Consider the following 21,435-nt stretch of genomic DNA (forward strand, 5'->3'; position numbering starts at 1 on the left):
TGTGTGTGATAGGGGAAGAAAATCACTGATTAAAAGTGCGTAAGTGGCAAATTAAAAAGGGAGGCCAGCTGCCATCCCAGTGGTATCAGAGTTTTCTGCTCTGTCATGCAACAAATACAGATTAATTATTCTGTGTATTTCTACAAGAGATGATCACTTTCCAGAAAAAAATAAAAAATAAAAAATAAAAGGTTAATCTCTTATCTCTTTTCCATATTTTAATGATCAAATTTGAAGCTACCTTTTTTGAAATTGAAATTATGTTTCACTTTTAGATTGTCTACATTTTTCCTTGTCTCTAGTACTGCTACCACATGAATTTTATAAAATCTGTAGTGAAAGTCCCAAATGTCTCTCAAGAAAACTTTTAAAATTTGTTGCAAGTTTAATAGATTCAAGGAAGTTCCATGTATTTCAGAAAAAAAATAAAATAAAATCTAAATCAGGGATTATGTGTTAAAAAAGGGCTTGAAATTTCACATTCCTCATCCTTCTTCATACACAGAAGATGAGTCTAAAACTAAGTCATTAAGTAATGATGACTGTTCAACTCTGCAGTTCTGTGAATCTTCTATATACGTTCCCCCCCGCCGCCCCCCCCCCCCCCCCGCAGTGTTTATTTCTACCCACATAAAAAGATGGCAAAATTCCCCGAGAGTACACATGGAAGCTTTTTACCAGGAGGATTAGATCCATCATACTTTTTTGAGAAGAATCTACTTAAGGTTTTGACAGGAATGACCATCCCCATGATACAGAGGAGTCTAAACTGTTTGGTAGAGCACCAAATAGTGTCTTTGGAAAAAAGTGGGAATGTACTTTTCATAGAGTACAAGAGCTCTCCATTTCATGTGTAGGAAATCAAACAGGGAAGGAAGGAAACCAGCATGGCTGAGCAAGAACCTGCTGGTCAAACTGAGGTGTAAGAAGGAAGTGCACAGGCAGTGGAAGCAGGGACATGTGGCCAGGGAAGAGTACAAGGATGCTGTCCGGATGTGCAGGGATGGGATCAGGAAAGCCAATGCACAGTTGGAACTGTACTTGGCAAAGAATAACAAGGGAGGTACATTGGTACATTGGCCAGAATAGGTTAACAATAGGTCAATAGGTCAATAATAGGTACATTGGCCAGAAAAGAAAGGCCAAAGAGAGTGTACCCTCTCTGATAAACAAGAAGGAAGAACTGGTAACAACAGACATGGAGAAGGCTGAGGTACTCAAAAACTTTTTTGCTTCAGTCTTCACTGCCAGGCTTCCCACATCTCTTGAGTCCCTGAAACTCTAGGCTGGGACTGTGGGAGCAAAGTCCCTCCAACTGTGAGCCAAGAGCAGGTTTGAGACAACGCCATGAAACTGAACAGGTACAAGTCTATAGGGCCCGATGTCATGCATCCCAGGGCCCTGAGGGAACTGGCTGATGCAGTTTCCAAGCCTCTCTCCATCATATTTGAAAAGTCCTGTCGGTCAAGTGAAGTCTCTGGTGACTGGAAAAATCACTCCCATTTTTAGAAACGGTAGAAGGGAAGACCCAGGGAATTACCAACCGGTGAGTCTCAGCTCTTTGCCTGGAAAGATCATGGAACAGATCCTCCTGGAAGCAATGTCAAGGCACATGAAAGACAAGGAGGTAATCTAAGACAGCCAGCATGGCTTCACCAAGATCAAATTGTGTCTGATCAATCTGGTGACCTTCTATGGTGGAGTGAATGCATCAGTTGACCAGGAGAGACTGACGTCATCTAGCTGGACTTCTGTAAGGCCTTTGACATGATCCCACATGACATCCTGATCAGGATGAATTGAGATGGATTTGATATGGATTTGAAAGGTGGACTATTCAGTGGATAAGGAGTTGGCTGGATGGCTGCAGCCAGAGAGCTGTGGTCACTGGCTCCATGTCCAGGTGGAGGCTGGTGTTGAGTGGTGTCTCTCAGGAGTCCATCTTGACACCACTGTTGTTTAATATCTTCATCAATGATATAAACGATGGGGTTGAGTGCATACTCAGCAAGTTTGCAGATGACATCAAGCTGAGTGGTGCAGTTGATACCACAGAAGGAAGGGAAGCCATCCAAAGGGATATGGACAAGCTTGAGAAGTGGGCCCATGTGAACCTAATGAGGTTCAACAAGTCCAAGAGCAAGGTGCTGCACATGGATCAGGGCAATCCCAGACATAAGGACAGACTGAGTGAAACAGTCATGCTTGCAGCCCAGAAGGCCAGCTGCATCCTGAGCTGCATCAACAAAGGAGTGGCTAGCAGGTTGAGGGAGTTGATTATGCCCCTCTGCTCTGCCCTTGTGAGTCCCCACTTGGAGTCCTGCATCCAGGTCTGGGGCCCCCAACACAAGGAAGGGGATCTGCTAGAGTGGGTCCAGTGGAGGGCCACAAAGTGATCAGAGTGCTGGAGCACCACGTGTATGAAGAAAGGCTGAGAGAACTGGGGATGTTCAGCCTGAAGAAGAGAAAGCTCTGGTATGACCTAATTACAGCTTTTCAGTACTTAAAGAGGACTATTTAAAAAAATGGAGAGTGACTTTTTACATAGACAAATAGTGACAGGACAATGGTAACCGTTTTCAACTAAGAGATGGCACCCTGGGCAACCTGATCTTGTGGGTAGCGTCCCCGCCCATGGCAGGGGGTTGGAACTAGATGCTCTTTAAGGTTCCTTCAAACCCAAACCATTCTTGTAGAGAAAGTGAAATACATTCTCTTCTGTTAGTATCTTGAGAGGTTTATTAACAGCAAACATTAAATAAGTTAAATATTTTTAAATCACAGAAAAAAAACATTGAATAGCATTGACTGTGAACTACTGCTCTTGAATCAGAGAGTGTCATTCATTTGAAATGACATGGAAAAAGAGAGAGATGGGTGTATTAGTTAGCCACAGAATACCTATGAGCTAGTGATCTAGTGTGTCTCAGGAAAAAAAAGTGATGTATTTCCTATTAAAATGGGAAAAATACAATTCATTAGACATTGCTAAATATTTGGTCACACATGAGAAAATGTGTAAGCAGAACAGTTGGAGAGAAAAGCTAATATTGTGATCAGCAGAATGGAGTATTTCTCTTGGTTAGACTAAGAAATGATACCTTGTTTAGCATAGAAAAAGAAGAGCTGAATTTGAGAGTATAAATACTCATATCAGCAGAGTAGGGTGAAAATATTGGGAAGGAGTATGACCATTAAGGATAAAAGATAATGCTGGTCTAAAGGTAAGTATATGCAAGCTGGCTATGAGAAAAAAATTGGAACAAATCTATAATAAATGTATTTGTTGGTGTGGGGGAGAGGGGCGTGAGGAAATGGTTTTAAAGTGGACCTCAGTATGTGTACAGAGGTACTTCACAGTTTTGTGGCCTATGACAGCTGGAAGTGGCAAAGGATGTTTTTCCATTTCTCAAATATTAACTTATTCAGAGTTTTAGAACAATCAGTAATTTTTGTTGCACCAAAATTTAAGGAAGATTAAGTATGTAAACTCAGAAAGCACTGATAGGTTAGCTTGGCTTTCATCTTAATGAATAGAGAATAATATGGGATGTAATCAGTAAAGACTAGCATAATTAATGGCAATTAGCATAGTTTTATAATAAACAGCTCTTATTAAACAAATGGTGTATTTTTGATGAGAATACATTTGGTTTAGGGTAGTACTTGTGCCTTTATAATATACCTAGAGATAGAACACAAAGACATTTGCTTTAAGAAGGCATAAAAACCTGCAAAAAATATGGCACTGTTCAAAATTCACAAAATCCATATTCAATGTATTAAAGACTGATCATATGAATGGTTATAGTTTACAGACTCTCCTGTATGTGCATCCATCAGGGACCAGTGTTGTTCAGTGTCTTTATCAATGTTCTAGAAGAAAATATAAAATCAATACAAATAAATCTGTGGATGACATAAACACTGGTAGAGCAGTAAATAATACTAGAGGCAGGTTAGTAATAAAGATCGTTATGCGTCATTTGGTAAAGAGATGGTAAGGTTAATTTGAAGTTGTACAAGGTCATATAACAAGAAAAAGAGAATGTACATCATAGTTATGGAGTAGAGAACTGTTATTTGGAAAGAATGGACTTGGAAAGGCTTTAGAGTAACATTGAATGAAAATGGATTTGTGAGTTTGTTAACTTTTTATACACATATATATTGATATAAAATTCTTTGCTTTGAAATGTTTTAATTTTTTATTCACTCACAGAATCACAGAATCATCTAGGTTGGAGGAGACCTCCAAGATCACCTTGTCCAACCTCTGACCTAACACTAACAAGTCCTCCACTAAACCATATCACTAAGTTCAACATCTAAATGTCTCATAAAGACCTCCAGGGATGGTGACTCAACCACTTCCCTAGGCAGCCCATTCCAATGGCTAACAACCCTTTCAGTAAAGAAGTTCTTCCTAATATCCAACCTAAACCTCCCCTGGTGCAACTTTAGTGCCAATCACAAGTTTTAAAAAAAAAAATTGATTAGAATGTTTGTTTTCAATGAGATAAAAGGTATTAAACATGCCAGAGGAAAGTTTAGAGTAAAACACTATTTTTAAATTAAAAAAAAAATCAAAATGTTTTAAGTTTTGCAAGGTTGAAACTCCAGGGACTAATGATATAGACATTACGTTCCTCTGTTAAGTCCTCTTGAAAGGTTCTCTTGATTGCTCTGGACACATCAACACCATGGACATACTCAAAACCTTGCTGCAGAATCTTCCTGCAGCATCATTAGGTCTCTCTAAAATTCAAGTCATGTCCCATGCATGAATATAACATGCTGCCTTGTATGTTAAGACCCTAGCAAGATACACCGCCTGGCTTTGTAAATCAGTACTATTTCTAAGGCAAAGTCATTTGCTTTCCAGGAAACACCCTCCATAATCTTGGTGAATGCAGGATACTTTTCCGACTGTTGATTTAGCATTGGTTGAACCAAAGCTGTTGGCAATATCTGGGACTGCACAGAACAGCTGCCTTTTCCACACAATATAAGGTTTCTCGTGCCCCTGTAAACTATCTTCCCTGCAGGTCTCTCATGGGAGTACACATCGTCCAATTTAGTAACTTCAGCTTAGTTTACATTTGGAATTAATTACAAATCTGTATAATACAATGCACATTTCTGATAACAACAGCAAAATAAAGCTGATAGTGTGCATTCTGTATGTTTAAAGTAGAGCTTTTTCTTGTTACCTGTGTCACTGCAATGAAATATCACCAAGGTTCCCCCACTCTGATCTTCACAGAATGCCAGTAATATTGCAACAATATAAAGAAATGCATACTAGCAAATTGATGTGCTTTTTAATGCTTGAGCTATATAATTTTAGTACAAATATGTCTAATGTTACTAACCATCTTGCCAGGAGGAAACATGCCAGCTATTGGAAGCACTTGCTTGTTGTGAGTGAGACAGGACTTCTCCAAGTGTTCAATCCCACAGCTGCAGTGCATAATTCTTCCTTCTTATCCCCAGTGCACCTTTCAGTCTCTTGCAAGTGGTCTGTTATTTCTGGATGGTCTCAAAGAAGGAGCCAGAATTTCAGCTCTTTGCTTTTCTGATTTGATCTGTTATCTCATTGTGTACTGATGTTGGTTTTCTGCCCTCTCCTTCTCATTCTTACAGATTGTCTCTGTTCTTTCCTTCACTTTTATTTATTTATTTATTTATTTATTTATTTTTCTGTTTATTTTTTTCTGTTCTCAATGTTTCAACTGTCTTATTGCTGGTTTCAGCCCAGGATATCAAAATAAAGAGTAGTAAACATACATCTAGGTCTTCCTCATCTCACTTGCTTGAGTCTTGTATCTCATTTTCTTGTCTATGTTGTTGTCTATGCCCTGTGTCATTCCCATGCAAAAGCAATCAATTTTAAGCACTTTTAAGTCGTGGTCTTTGTTTCTGGTATTCCTACACCTAAAACATTAGCTTTTCATTCCTCATCAAACACTTTTAGTTAGCCTGGTTTGCACAACCAATTTCTCTCAAACTTTTCTTTATTCTTGAGTGTGCCACTACTACTACTATTACTACTACTACTACCACTGCTGCTACTACTACTACTACTACTACTACTACTACTACTAAGTCTAAAACCTTTATTTGTATTTTGGTTATATTGGGGGCATTCTATATGAAGTTTAAGCACATAGTTAAGTGTCTTCTAGCATCAGGATTTAAATTCCTTTCCAAATATTTTATTATAATTTTCCATTTGACCAAAAAGAGGTCAAAAATGAATATTTAATTGTTTCAAGGAGTGAGAACTGTAGAGTGAAATAGAACAACAAAATTGAAAATGCAATAAGTATAATTACAAGACAGAATTTTTTATTTTGTTCTTATTTATTATATGTCCAGCTTGAGAATACAGCTTGGCTATTCACTCAGGCAAAGAACTAGATGATGTGTATAAAAGTCCTTTTGTTCTTTTTCTCCTCTGAGCTCTGCCCCATTTAGATTCTATGTTTTACTTAGGTAGTGACTATATGGTCTTGACTACCTAAAAATCCGTTCTATAAATTTGGTACTACCAGCAACAAATAATAAGATCCCAAAAATATCTCAGAGACTTTCATCCCACTCCATTATGAATGAAGTTCACTGTTATGCACAGGGACAGCACATACATTAGATGTTATATAAATCTCAGTTGAGTTCTAAATGCAGGGTTTGAGGAGTGTCTAGGTTCTTATTGGGAAGCACTACAGAAAGGATTAAAGGTATACCAGAGCAGTTTGAAAAGATTAAGAATCATTAGAGTTTTTTTGGGAAAGAAAGAAACAAACAAAACAAGTAAGGGAATAAGGTACTGAGACAGGTAAGGAATTCATTGATATATTTTATGATAGATGGTAGACTTAATTATTAATAAAATAGATTAGGAACTGAGTATAAGAATAGAGGAAAGGTCTGATTTAAAAATGAAAGACCTAGAGAAAGAGAGATCATACCTAAAGTAATACCTGAAAGATCATACCTAAAGCACTTGCTGGGAGCCGTTACTATAATAGGACTGTACAATCCAATTGTGTATGCAAAAATGTGTTGTTTTTTTTTTTTTTTTCATCCTTATTTTTCTCTTCAGTTGGGTTACTTTGTTTTTGTTTATAAAGTGGCCATCTCTGGCCTCTTGCTGGTGGTACCTCCCTGAAACATCTTCAGTAAAATATACAGTGCTACCATGCACCTGGCCCAGGACACCTGGCCCAAACTAATTGAGAGTCTCTAGAGAGGTGAAGGTCAGGGTGAATGATATATACCTGACAGCAGTGAACAGTAGGACACCCCAGATGCTCCCTTCCAGCTGCTGTGGTATTTCTGCTTGTAGGGTAGGGGTGTTGCCAAGGTAGACACAGTTAGTCTAGAGCTGTTAGAATTAGTTTAGAAATTGGAAATTGGGAAGCAATTAACTGGAACAGCACTTTCTTCTAAAGTTTTTTTTAAATAAAATTTTGTTTCTTATTCTAGCATTGCACTTGAGACCACTGTACAAATCTTCCTCTTCACATACAGTTTTTACTGCTCTAATTAATTCCCTTCTTTTCTTCTCATCTCCAGTCCCTCCTCCCTTCTGAAATTGGATCAAATAATAGGGGCAGGCTTCCAACTTTGTTGTTTGATGTACTTTTATCATAAAATGAAGCAAGAATAAAAAGCATGACTTCCTTATTATGATATTGTTACTTTCTAAAATAACTTCTCTGTGAAAAAATAAAAAATAAAAAATCTGGTTATAAGATATGAATCAGCCATGTGATAAAACCTTTCACTCTTCTACACATGTGCCAAATCTTAGAAACACACCTGTTGTTGTAATATTAGTTTAAAGAACTCAAAGATGAAGGATATAAAGTATTTCAGACACCAAGCAGACTGCAGGATAATCTCTTAATCCAGACAGATGAAAGGAAATGCAGATTTTATGCCCTCTTGAGAGTGGCAGCCTGTCAAAAAATAGATCTTTATGTTCAGGTTGCCAAAAAAAGAGAGAGGGAAATAGAGAGAAAAGGTCTCTATCTCAAGCATGCAAACACACATACAGACACAAAGAGAATGTCTGTGCTACAGCACTACGTTAATCACACTCATTTAGAAATCAATGCCAAAACATATATTGATAGATAACCCTCTTTCTTTTCTGAAGAGAAAGAAAGTATATTGTTTGAAAATAAGAGATTTTTGCACCATAAAATATAAAGAAAAAAGAAACACTTTAGTGTATCTAACAGACTGAAATCAGAATAGTAATATTTTCTCTTACTTAAAATAAAGGTTTTTATTGCAATAGACACTAAAAATGTTAATTGCAGAACACTATTGTTTTAGACAAATCTTAAGATATTCTGTTCAAATAACGATCATGGTCAATGCACACTACTTGCATGTTTCAGAGATTTTCTGGGCCAGATTGTGCTGCTTTTATTTGTGTCAAATACTAACTCTGATTTCAATTAGTATACTTGAATAATAAGGGACTAAGACAAAATGTAGTCTTGAATTTTTAACATTACGATACCCTTTCATTTGAATCCCACAAGGTATATGAGAGATTCTTCTTACTGGAGAAAGTGACAATATTACTTTGAGTATAGGAAAGCAAAGCTGTGTGATTACTTCAGTTTCTTCAGCTCCCTTGCATTTAATCTATTTTTTATCTTTTATGTTCACAGAGTGCAGAAGGTGAAGGTGGGGATGGAAAAGCATATCAAGCAAAATGTGGATAGAGTCAGCAGTAAAAGAAAAAATGCATGCTGTCCTCTACTGTGCAAAGCAAGCATAATCGCTGACATGAAGCAGTTTGCACTTCTGGGAGGAAAAAAATAACCAACAAAGATTCTTTACCAATGACAATAACAAACCTGGAGAAAAAAAAAAAAAAAAAAAAAGAACACTGTTTTACAGCATAACTTAATGCTTACTCTGATTTGGACGTATTACAGTAATACTTTACATTTACCTGGACTATAATCTTATATCCATACTATTTGCACTTTGTAGGTCTTCATTTTGTATTTTAAACTGAGTACTGGCCATTCTCCAAAACAAACTCTTTCCCATGTCCACAATCAAACGATGATATGTGTTTAAACATATGGTAATGTATTTCTTTAGTTAAAAAGCAAAACAAACAAATTCCCTTGAACTGTCAACAAAGAATTAGTGATGTGCTAGCATATATAGCATTGCTAAAATGTTTCTGAATACAATATTTGCAAGATTTCTTCACTTTTTATAAAATACCTTGCAAATCTGACCTATCTACCCCTAATGCGAATTCTAATCTGTTGGAGAAGAAGATTCACCATTCACAACACAATTGCTGCTTTTAGCAGTTGTATGAGATATTACAAATGTTTCTTCCCCATGTGTAAGGAAGCAAAAGAGCAGTAGGAATGGGAAAGTATTATACTCTTGGGAGAGGGTGTTATCATTGTCATAGAGAGACACGTGAGGAGAAACCCAGTGCACACATTATAGCAGTGCAGGAGAATCTAAGACACTTTTACCTCCCTATTAAACCCCACCTTGTAATTCCTTGCCCCAGTGTTGAGGACCCCTGTGTTGCCAGGGAAGCATCATGATTTCTCAATAGCTCTTTATTCTATATGTAGTTTGAATGACTTCCAGCTTCTGACACTCATGGATGCAGCAGAGGACATGGCCAGGTACAAGTGCACAGGGAGGAGCTTTGGCTTCATGAGAGATGAGTGTGGCCACAGCTTCCCTACCTGCCTGCTGGTCACAGTGGGTCTGGTCTCTCAAGGCTGCAGTTTGCTGGAAGAGGTTTTATGCACTGAAAACCCTCTAGGAAAAATTTGTTTCCTTAAATGCTGCCTTAGATAGGAAGATTTGATACAGTGTAAAGTACCCACTGTAGGGATAATTCTGAGAGTCCCATGAAAAACAGAGGTCATAGCACATTTATTTCTTAGTCATTCCCATATCTTTTTTTAGGCTTTTCAGAAGAACAAACTGTTAAGAAGAGATTTCAAACAGAGCAGTGAGATGACTTTTCGTATACTTATGAAAAGAAAAGGGAACAAAGAGGGGAAAGTATGAAGGCTTTGCAATATCAGAGTATTAGTATTTGATGTTAATATTCATCCTATTATGCAAAAATGCAAAATTAGACTTACCTTCTTAGTCAAGAATGCTCTGAGGCTTCAGCAAAGATAGTGGAATTTAAAATATTAAGATAAAAATGATACATAACTGCAACATATTTTAATGATTATTTATTAAAATGGCAGTGCAAGTACAATAATAACTGAACATAATTTCATAACATACTAGTTATACCTTTCATAATGTTCATGGACATAATGACTTAATTGGGCTTTTGGGTACCTCACTGGGCAGAAAGTAAAATGATATGCTGCAACATGCAGTTCCTTCTCATGCTTTCCTTGCCTTAAACTTGATTATCATTATCAGGAAAAAATAAATATATAAATAAATAAATCTGAAGAAAGATAGTTTTATAAGGACTCAGTAGTGGTACCAACATAATCTTCATTTTGGTTTTGTTCTTTGCTTTTTCATTTTACTTCAACATTTAAGTTACCGTAGGAAAAAATATTTCTATTTTACTAAGAAGCATGTCAGAAAGGAGTACTAGGTGCTCACACCTACATAGAAGGAGGAAGCCTCTCCCCCTTCAGAAGGTGTATATATAAATTGGTCTTGGATTCAAATGCTTTTACTCTTAAGGGAATTTGAACCCACCTCCATTCTGACAGTAAAGTGGTGGAGCTATTAAATGACAGTCTGAACGTGGATCTATGAATACCATACTCTCCTATGTCTGGTGCTGTAGATTAAGTCTAAGGAGCCTAAACATCATTCCTTCAGGTGTTCTGATCTCAATCTATCCTGTTAGAGATAAATTACCTTGTGCAGTATACTTAAATATTTATTGAGAGTAATTCAATAGCCTGGTTAGGACATTAAAAAAAAAAAAAAAAAAAAAAAAAAAAAGGTGACAGCCCTACTTTCTGCCTGATTCGTATTAACAATGAATTTTCTGCATAATGAATATTTAGGTTACCACCCTCACCTAAGAAGTGAGTAATCTTAAAGGTAGTCCTTGTTCCAGTGCAAGTTTAATTAGTTATGTAAGTAAAATTTCCCTGGCAAGAAAAAAAAAAAAAAAAAGAAAAAGAATTAAAGCATCTTCTTCAACTAGTAGCTTGGACTGTCTTTTTGAAGGAGGTTACTGATTCAGACCAAGCAAAGATGTAAAACAGTTCATGATGCTCTTCTGGTGGGATTTATCTTCTGTAGCATTAAAGTTATGTTTGCATTAGGATTTTTCTTTACATTGGAACTGTGTTTTTCAAATGACTATCTTAGTCGCTTCCATTTCTTGTGCATTGGCTCACATAGGGAGCAATCCTGGATTGCACAAACCGGGCTCCTTTTGGATAAACCTGTACTGGGAGATGCAGCTATATTTTCACCTTTTTGCATCTATAAATTCACCTTTTTGCAGTGACTTCACTCTGCATACATGAGTTATTTAGGAAGGACCAAGCCTTTTTACACTAGCGTTATATTTTAGGAAAAAAAAAAATCAGGACACTATCTGGACGGATGCGCTAATTCAAATTCAGTATCGAAGTGCCATAAAAGATCGTCATGTGCAGGACTGTCCAGTTGTTTATGATGAGGGGATAGGAAAGTTGACAATACAGTTTTTAAACTTCTGGAAATGTAAAGTTCTTGCTTTACACTTTCCTTAAGAAATTCCTAGATATTGTTGTCTGGAGTAAATCTAATGATCATTAGCTATTGACTAATCCTAGGCTGCCAAATATTAATTTAAGGATTGTTTGTGCTATGCAGTTTCTCAGATAATTCTCTTCCAATGTGGAGGCATTTTCTGTCTAGTTTATTTATAAGAAGTGATAGCTGTTGAATTTTCCATTACTCCAGCATACAATATTTATTTTATTAACTGTACCACCATTAGTGTATTTGGGGTTCAAGCCATGGACTGCAGTCATCTCCAAAATAATGTGAAACAATGAAAGTGAAGAATGAGTAATTTACATGAGCCACAAATGTGCCATTCACCCAAATACAGCAAGTAATTCATTTCAGAAGCTATTCTAATGAATGGTATCCATACTTCTAAAGCAAACAAATGAGGGGTCTGCCAACTTTTTTCCAGAATAGTCTTTGATGTGAGACAACACTGAATATGCAGAAGCTTTGAACAAGCAAGTTCAGAAAAGTATTGGGAATATGAGAAATAGTCTGCAATATGATTGCTCGGATTTGTCTGTTATGGGAAGTTCACGAAAACTGGTTCTGGATTATTCACTTGATTTTTTTTTTCCTAAGATATTAACTACTGTAATACAGATTTCTTGCTGAATTACAAACTACACTCTTTTTTTGCCAATTCTTTATTGTTTGGCTCTCACTTGTAGCACAGCTGAGTTTTACTCTATTTTAAGCAATCTTTTTACATCTCCTTCAAATCTCACACACAGCGCACAAAATCTTTCTTTCCTGGAGAGACATTGCTGGACTGAGATGAAGTCAAATGCAAGTGAAAAAAGAGGAAGGACTAGAAAAAAAGGTTTGCCAGCTTGCATCCTAAAGGCATATACATGATTAACAGAATATATTTTCAACTTCCACTTTCATGCATTCACATGCAAAACTAGAGGATATTTTCTGAAGCTTTTTACTTCTAAATTGTTTACTGTTACAGAATTATACATTAACCAATTGATTTTGATTAAATAGATGGCATTTTGAATGCACATAAAAGAAATTAATTTATAGTAGCTGGTTCATAACATTAATATGAACAGTGTTTATAGTATGAGGATATGTCCTAATAGCTTAATATACAACTCTATCCTGCTGCATTTAAGTACTTTGTAACCTTTCCAGACAAATATCACACCTATCTAAATTTAGGTGAAATACTAGTTAAATCCATTCACTTGGTTCAGACAACTGTTTCTGTGTAATAACTTTGAAGGAGCTCTGTAGGTTTTCATGTGAATTAAGTGACAAGAGTGTTGAAGAAAGCAATACTCTAGCTCTCAAACGGCAATGAAGGCGAAAACATGGGCCATCACAACCAGAGAACCAGATTACAGTCCTTTAAAACAATTTATAGAAAAGAAAGACTTGGAAACAAGCTTTTAAAATGGTAGGAGTTCAATATCTTGTACAATGTGGGATTTATATATTTAAAAAATAAAAATAAGAACTTAAAATTCTGGGATAAATATGTGCAACTATGGTATAATCAAACTTGTCCAATGTGAATGAAACTCATCTGTTATTCTTCCTGTATCTTCTATTTATGCCTTTTCTACAACCACCTGTCTATGTTGCCATTCATGAATTTATACATCCTTTTCTTCATGCATGCTTGGATGAAAGTGTGTGTACAACTCTTTTGTCAAAAAAGAGCAGACTGAGAAGACACAAGATTGGCCAGATTTCTCTGTTGATGCACCTGAAAATAGAGATTCTCCTGCTAACAACATCCATGCTGTTTCATGCAGAGATGAAACCTTTCCAGTAGGATATTTTGCGTTTTTATTCACCGTTAAAGATTTATCAGTTCTGAGAGCATTTTCAGTAATAATTCCAGATAAAGAAATATACCTAAGTTTAGCTGTCCTCAGTATCAAGTCTGTGAAGGAAAAACAAACAAACAAGCAAAAGCATACAAACAACCAAACAACAACAACAACAAAAGTGAAACTAAACTGAGCTTTTTAAAAAAGAGATGTAATAATGTTCCCACCATCATTTTGTTGGTCTTATGACAGTTCAGAGAAAAAAAAAATTAATTCAAAATATCCACATAAGATTGATAGAAAGTTATAAGATGACAATAAAAATAAATAAGATTCAAAAGGATCAGCTCCAGTTAGCAGGGATGTACTACCCAATGTTGGCCTCAAAGGAAAAGTATATCAAGAACAGAAGGAAGCTTAGATGAACAAGGCTGTTGAAGATTATATTTTGTTGTCTTCCCTGAAAAGCTCTCTGGAGAACCTCAGTAGATTTACTAGATTCAGTAACATAACTTCCTGATGGCTAATGGTGAAAAAATGGTTGTCAAAGAGATACTAGTTTTATTGTGTGAAAAAGTAATATTGTGTCTGCAGCTAGCTGGACATATGGTGTTGCCCTCAGAGTTTTCATTTTGAGTGAAAAATCATGCCTAAAAATTATGGATGCCTTTAAAAAATCATTCCTTGTCTCTATGATGCTCCTTACATGGATTTTGCTCTTCACAGCAGTTTCTTCCAGGGTGACATGTCTGGCCACAGCTGTGCATCAGGCACAAACAAGTTATCCTACAGAGCAAGTGTTTTCAAGGGGTGTAGTACGTGGGCTGTATTATAGCCCAACGTCTGCAGCTGGATTAACATCAGCCATTTTAGCTAACATCCATGATATGAAAAGAAATTTCCCCTAACTCTCATCTTTGAACCATGCTGTCAAAACATCTTTTAAAAGTTGGCAGCATGGTATTAGTAATAAAGTATCACAAAAAAACATTCAGTGTAGAAAACTGACTAAAACATGTTCTCTGGATTCTCTCATGGATTTCAGTAGGCTCAGTTATAGAGCATTTTATGTCTTAAGAGAATTATAGAATTTTTGTGTAAGTTTGCAATTTTCATATTAAATTATATACATATATATATCTTGACTTGTTTCTTCTTCAGGCTGACTTCCCTTTGAAGTTGCATTTTGCCTAGCATTAATAGAAAGATATTGAACCAAACAGACTTTTGCTAAGTTGCATTTCTGGAAATGTTTGGTTTCTAAAAATAATATTTACTTTTAATAGATGTTTTAAATATCAAATATTGTTTTGACTATGTCACATTATATGATGTAAAAACCTATCTGCACATCCACAAAGGAGCACAGAAAATAGAAGGGCAAGCAGATAAACAGAAGTGGTCATGCGGGGCGCCAGCAGCTGAACTGGACCATGGGAAATGGTGTGTGCCTGAGTGCCCGTTACTGGGATGACCTGAGTGAGTGACACCAAGTGCCAGCCCCATGGTGGGTGAGGGTCAGAGCCCCTGTGTCCATGGTACAACACCAGGAGCCAGTATAAGTACGCAAGTACCTATGTGTACATGTATCCTCACTTATGGACCTCCATCCTGCCCAGCCAGAGGGGAGTAACAGGATGAGGCCATTGGTGCTGTCTGTGTCTGTATGAGAGCTGTCTGGGTTAATTTGTGTGGCCAGACGTGCATATATGTATGTTCGTTGCCTGACAGTGTACATTGTATGAATGAGCTTTTATTTTGTACATAGCAGGCAATGGATCTCTTCTCAGGGTAACATCTCTGTTTGGCTAGATATGGATTTTGATAAATCAAGAGGTCTTTTACATCTCCAGCTTTATGAAGAATCTTTGAAATTATCAAAATGATGTAACTGCCATGTATTTTTTCCTGGACATGTGACTATAACCTCAGTTGGAGTCCGTTTTTTTTGGTCAGAGAACCTCATTCTTACATTTTCCTGTCTGAACAAACACAAAACCACATAAAGCCAAATTGCACAACCAAGCACACAATTATAGCCAATGGGATCACCCCACTCTATCTAGCAGATATGTTTGGCACAAACAGTGCCCTGAAGAGTGAAGTCAGTAGTGGCAGGCGTCCCTAAGAATCCTAGGTGCCAAAATACTGTTTGATTTCATTTTGGATTGTGGTGGTTTTTCTCGGGTGGGCAGCCAAGCTCCACCACAACCACTCTCTCACTCCCCCTCCTCAAAGGGAAAGGTTGAGGAAATACGATGCAAAGTGCTCAAGGTTTGAGGTAACAACAGAGAGATTGCTCAACAATTGACAGGCAAACCAGACTCAGAATAGGAATATTAGTAAAATTTATTGCCTATTACTAGCAAGTTAGAGAAGTGAGAAACAAAGGAAAGAAACTAAAAACACCTTTCCCCAATCCACCCTCTTCCACCTCCTCTCTCATGAGCTGAGCAGGAAATGGGGGCTGCAGTCAGTCTATAGCACTTAGTCTCCACTGCTCCTGCATGGTCATTCTCTGCCCCAGCTCCATGTGGGGTCCCTCCCACGGGATGCCGTCCTTCCCAAACTGATCCTGCGGGGGCTTCCCACAGTTCTTCTTCAAGAACAGTTCTTCAAGAACTGCTCCCATATGGGTCCATACCACAGGGTCCATCCCCCAGGAACAAACTGCTCCAGCACGGGTCCCCCACATGTGGGCGGCAGCTCCCCCCAGACCCCCTGCTCCTGCGTGGGCTCCTCTCCACGGGCTGCAGCTCCGGCCCGGGGCCTGCTCCTGCGGGGGCTCTCCATGGGCCGCAGCCTCCTCCAGGCCACATCCACCTGCTCCACCGGGGGCTCCTCCACGGGCTGCAGCGTGGAGATCTGCTCCGTGTGGGACCCATGGGCTGCAGGGGGACAGCCTGCTCCACCAGGGGCCTCTCCACAGGCCGCAGGGGAATTTCTGCTGCATGCCTGGAGCACCTCCTGCCCTCCTGCTGCACTGACCTTGGTGCCTGCAGGGCTGTTTCTCACTGCTCACTCTCCCAGCTCCTGTTGAAGAACAGTTATTATTATTATTATTATTGTTGTTGTTGTTGTTGTTGTTGTTGTTTTGTTGTTGTTATTGTTATTATTATTGTTGTTGTTATTGCTATTATTGTTATTATTTTGTTTTCTTCAACCTGCTCTCACAGAGATGCAAACAACATTGTTTATTGGCTTGGCTCTGGCCAGTGGCGGGTCCCTTTGGAGACTGCTGAAACTGGCCCTTAACTAACATGGGGCAGCTTCTGGATTCTTCTCACAGAAGGTACTTCTGCAGGCCCCTGCTACCAACACCTTGCCATGTAAACCCACTACTGGTATCCTTGAGTTTCAATGCACTTGATAGCTTATTTTAATTTATTTCTTAATTTTATAGTGTTTACTTTCAGTCTTGTCTAGTTCAAAAAATACTCAAATTTAAGTTCATAACAAAGACTGTCTATGACTGCAGTACTTCAAATCTGTGTCTGAAATTTTCTTGATGGAACCTGCCTTGACTTTAAAAAAAAGCATTGTCTAAATCTGCCTTTTCAAATTCTAGTCATTCAGGCTAAATGGGACATCTTTGACAGCTGATTAAAATATCTAAGTGTTATCATTTTCAATGGTCAGTATTGTGAACAGCACTCTCAATGTTTTTTTTTCCTCTACTTGTAAATTTTCATGATAGTTTTGCAAAGCAAATCTCAATTAAAAGCCCAATATTAAATCACATCAGGAAATCCTTTCACTTCAGTGAAGTGAAATAATAGAACAATAACTATTACTAGTCAAAAGAAACATTTAATACAACAGCGTAACCTTTCACAGTGTTATCATTAGCTAGCCGTGGTGATAATGGTGTTTATTTACACAATTTACACTATCTAAATGAATGTTATAGGGCATATCAAATCACATGTCTAGGGAGCCCATCTCTGATGATCTGATAATAAATACTTCCTGTCCTTTAGGGAAATATATGCTAATAAAGATTTATCCTATTTCATGATTAAAGTAAATGGCAAAACTCTGTTTTGGTAAGAAAGGCATAAGGTCTTCTGCGTTACTTCAAAGATCAGTACAAGGCAAAGCCAGAGACATTGCAGTAGAACCCTTTTCAGTGGGTAGACACTGCCAATTTCAAAATACAGACATCTTCAATAAGCAGACAAGCAAACAAAAAACCCACTGTGTGATTGTCACTTCTTACTTTCCTTGCCTTTTGATGAGATTTACGTTTTGCAAATTTTCCTAGTTCTGAGGTTTCAGAGCAGGGTTCTGTGCAGAACAATGAGGAATATGAGCAGGCTCACAAAATAGCTGTGCCATGTTAGCCTCCAAGGAGCCACACTGAAGTACGAGACAAAGAATAAATGTACAATAACAAGCTTCACAGCCCTGTGGCTCGACACACTGAGGGACTGCTCAAAACTGTTATTGCCTCAGGTTCAAAGCAAAACAAAGCCATTGAAGTCAGTTTGAATGGCAGGCTGCAACTTTAATTTATATTAAAAATATGTGTTAATACAAATTATGCCTTTAACTTCATCAATTGCATTACCATATAACCTCATTTATGGAATGCTGAAGTCCTTTGATCCATTTTTTTAAATCATGATGGGTAAATAGGAAGGAATCTGTGTTAAGGGAAAACAAATCTGTGGAACTTTAAGACCCAGAAGATTTCTCTTTCTTGGTCTCATTAAATGGAAGCTGCTGTTCTCCACTACCAGGTCTAGCCAATAGTGACACACACCCCTGCTTAGTCAGAGCCACCCAGACGAGATTGCCCAAGACCATGTCCAGGCAGCTTTTGAGGATATCCATGGAGAGAGAAACCAGAACTGTCTGAGCAACCAGTGCTCCATCATCCATACAGTAAAGAAGTGCTTCCTTCTTTGTCTTTTATGTTGAATAGTCAATAAACAAACATTGTTGCAAACCAGATGTCCTTGCAGGTATCCTTGCAGGTATCCTGAATCTGTGAACCATTTCCCCAAGGCTCATACACTGTCAATCCATAATCTCCTGGTATTTTCTCCTGCAAGATTAGCATTTTATTATACATTAGAATCTATCTGTCTATACTCTTCTTTTCTTCTGGGAACTGATCATTGGCAATCCACCTGTACTGAATCCTTCTGTCTGCATTATACAAACAGCACAGATATCTCTTATCACAGACATTGTGATGGGCCATCAATCATTACATCCAGCCTTAAGTAAGTTGGCAAATTGATAATTGATGAATAAACATCACCATAATAGTTCTGCTCTCCCATATTGTATTTTGCCATTTAGTGTATAATAATTTTCTGTTGGCCACTGTATCCTTGATGTGGTTGTAAAGCTTTTCCATATATCCTAATAATTTCTGGTTTTGTGTAACTACTTTTACCACAATGGTCTCATTTTAAGTGACATGAGGCAAGACTGTAGGGATAGCTCTTCCTATACTTACTAGCATCTCCAGACCAGATACTCCTCCACAATTGTCCTGAGTGTCCAGTGAGGCTGTTGAGTGGCAGACTTTTCTTTGCCTGGATGATGTGGCCTGTGTTGGCTCCAACCATGTTCTTACAGAGTCATCTTTTTAGGGTACGTTGTAGTGGGTTTACATGGTGAGGTTTTGGAAGCAGAGAAGTTGCCCCATGTTAATGGTCAGCTTCATCAGGCTCCAATGGGACGCACTGCTGGCCAGAGCCAAGCCAATAAGAGATGCTGTTTGCATCTCTGTGAAAGCAGATTTTAGAAGGTAAAAATAACAAAAAACAAAAACCACCAGCACCACCAACAACAAAAAAACCGTGGTAAAACAGGAGCTGGGAGAGTGAGGAGTGAGAACCAGCCCTGCAGCCCCCAAGGTCAGTGCAGCAGGAGGGCAGGAGGTGCTCCAGAAACACAGCAGAAGTTCCCCTGTGGCCTGTGGAGAGGCCCCTGGTGGAGCAGGCTGTCCCCCTGAAGCCCATGGTGGAGCAGATCTTCACACTGCAGCCTATGGAGGAGCCCCCGGTGGAGCAGGTAGATGTGATCTGGAGGAGGAAATAATAATTTCTCTAATCTCCATATGCTCCATATGCTGAGGTTTTTTTTGCCCATGAGCGATCTGTTGTTGAGCGATCTCCCTTTTCTTATTTTGAACCTTGAGCCCTTTGCATCATATTTCCTCAGCATTTCCTTTTGAGGAGGGCGAGTGAGAGAGTGGTTGCAGTGGACTTCACCCAGCTGGGTAAAACCACCACATATGCTTAACTGTCCCAATTTTGTATTACGTGATTATTTATCACTCTATCATCCCTATAAATTTGAATATTACTGATGGATCTTCTTTCCTCTGTTTAGCTAGGATATTATTTTGTTCCCAACACATTACAAATTCTCAGAGAGCCTTGAGTTGGCAGTAACACTTACTCTTGCCCTCAGTGAATCCTTTGAGGCCCATTCTTTACTGTTGATGGAAAATGCTAGACCTTCTGATACATATAAACCTACCACTCCATTTTCAGTATTCAATGTTTAATAATAGCCAATTCACTCCTCCTGTACACTCCACAAATGTCAAGAATACTTTGTAGAACAAAATTGCTCCCAACTTGTATTGCAAGCATTTAGAAGCACTGCCAGCATCTGTATATGATCCATATCCATGGTCCTATGTCCCATCCCATGTCCTTTGTCATCTTGCCTGTGTCCAATCTTCTGGTAGGACTGGTCTTCTGATAGTTTCCAAGTAAATATGATTTCAGCCAAGAAACCTAGCCAAAGATGGGAAATGGTTATGTCTTGTCTGAGAAGATGTCTGAGACACCATTCTGGCCCTTGATATGTCTCTAACCAACTCAGAAAACCAAGTGGGACTGACTAGCAAAATGCTGTGTCTGTATTTGTGCAATTCTGCTGCCTGCTTATGGATTATTTACTTGTTATCTTCCCAGAAATGAAGAGGCTACAAAGAGATTTATTATTACTATTAATTACTATTATTATTATTTCTTTAGTGATGTGTTGAATTATTTGAATGGATACTTAGAAATAGTCACCTTTAGAAAGTACTTTTTTTTTTTTTAGAATGAAGTGGCAAAATTAAAAGCTCATCTGTATTGTTTTTAAACAAACAAACAAACAAAAAGATATATTTACAAGAGTACATCATCATTACTCTCCTAACACTGTCTGTTTTCTTATAATACAGTACTTACCTATTTACTAACATTGACTATATAGTTCCCTTGACAGGTAAGAATGGTGAGATTTGGCTTTACAGAGATATCTATAGAAATGAATCTAATACCTCAGAGTAGTGCACAAGACTAAGCAAAAATAAACAATAATACACTCAGTTAACAGAATAATGTTAAAGTTTTTCACAGAGTATATACAGTGAAATGGAAATAAAAAGACTAAATATAAAGAAGGGTAAAGATTTAAAGATAAATAAGGATGAATAAAGAACCTGTGACAGAGTAAGGCTCATATGATGATCTGGAAACAGTTTTGTTGTAAGGTTTTCTTTTGAAGGAAATGCTAGATTTTAGTAGAAAAAATATGGGTATTAGCAGAGCAAGACTCATTTTCCAACTAAAATAATTGTAATTATACAAATTTCCTGAAATAAAAAATATATATATTTTAAAATGTCTTATTTAAAAGTTAAGTCTATGCACCAGTAAATTGCTAATTACTTGTGCAAACTGTAATATCTTCCTTTCAAGTCTACGAAGTGATGACAACCTCCACCCAAGGCATTCACATGGGAGATGCTTTAAATTCTGAACTGGAACACAGGACTTCATTTAGTGCCTCTAGTTAAAACCCCAATCCTTTCGGGGTTAGAGGTCTCTCATTCTCTCCC

At 37.8% G+C, this 21,435-nt stretch overlaps 1 protein-coding gene across 9 annotated transcripts in view; it reads right to left on the reverse strand.

Annotated features, from left to right (window-relative positions):
* Positions 1 to 21,435, reverse strand: part of LOC308191757 (uncharacterized protein) — a 109,773-nt gene that overhangs the window by 9,148 nt on the left and 79,190 nt on the right. For 8 of the 9 annotated variants that reach the window (XM_080584561.1, XM_080584567.1, XM_080584564.1 and 5 more), the window contains exon 7: positions 16,696 to 20,338. The exons of the other annotated variant lie outside the window; for it this stretch is intronic. In XM_080584561.1, coding sequence (XP_080440687.1) covers positions 20,192 to 20,338 — 147 coding nt within the window. In that variant the 3' untranslated portion in view covers positions 16,696 to 20,191. Of the gene's footprint in view, positions 1 to 16,695; positions 20,339 to 21,435 lie in introns of those variants that run through there. 9 annotated transcript variants of the gene reach the window in all.

The sequence above is a fragment of the Anser brachyrhynchus genome (genome assembly GCF_964034855.1).
Source record: "Anser brachyrhynchus genome assembly, chromosome: 3".
NCBI lineage: Eukaryota > Metazoa > Chordata > Aves > Anseriformes > Anatidae > Anser > Anser brachyrhynchus.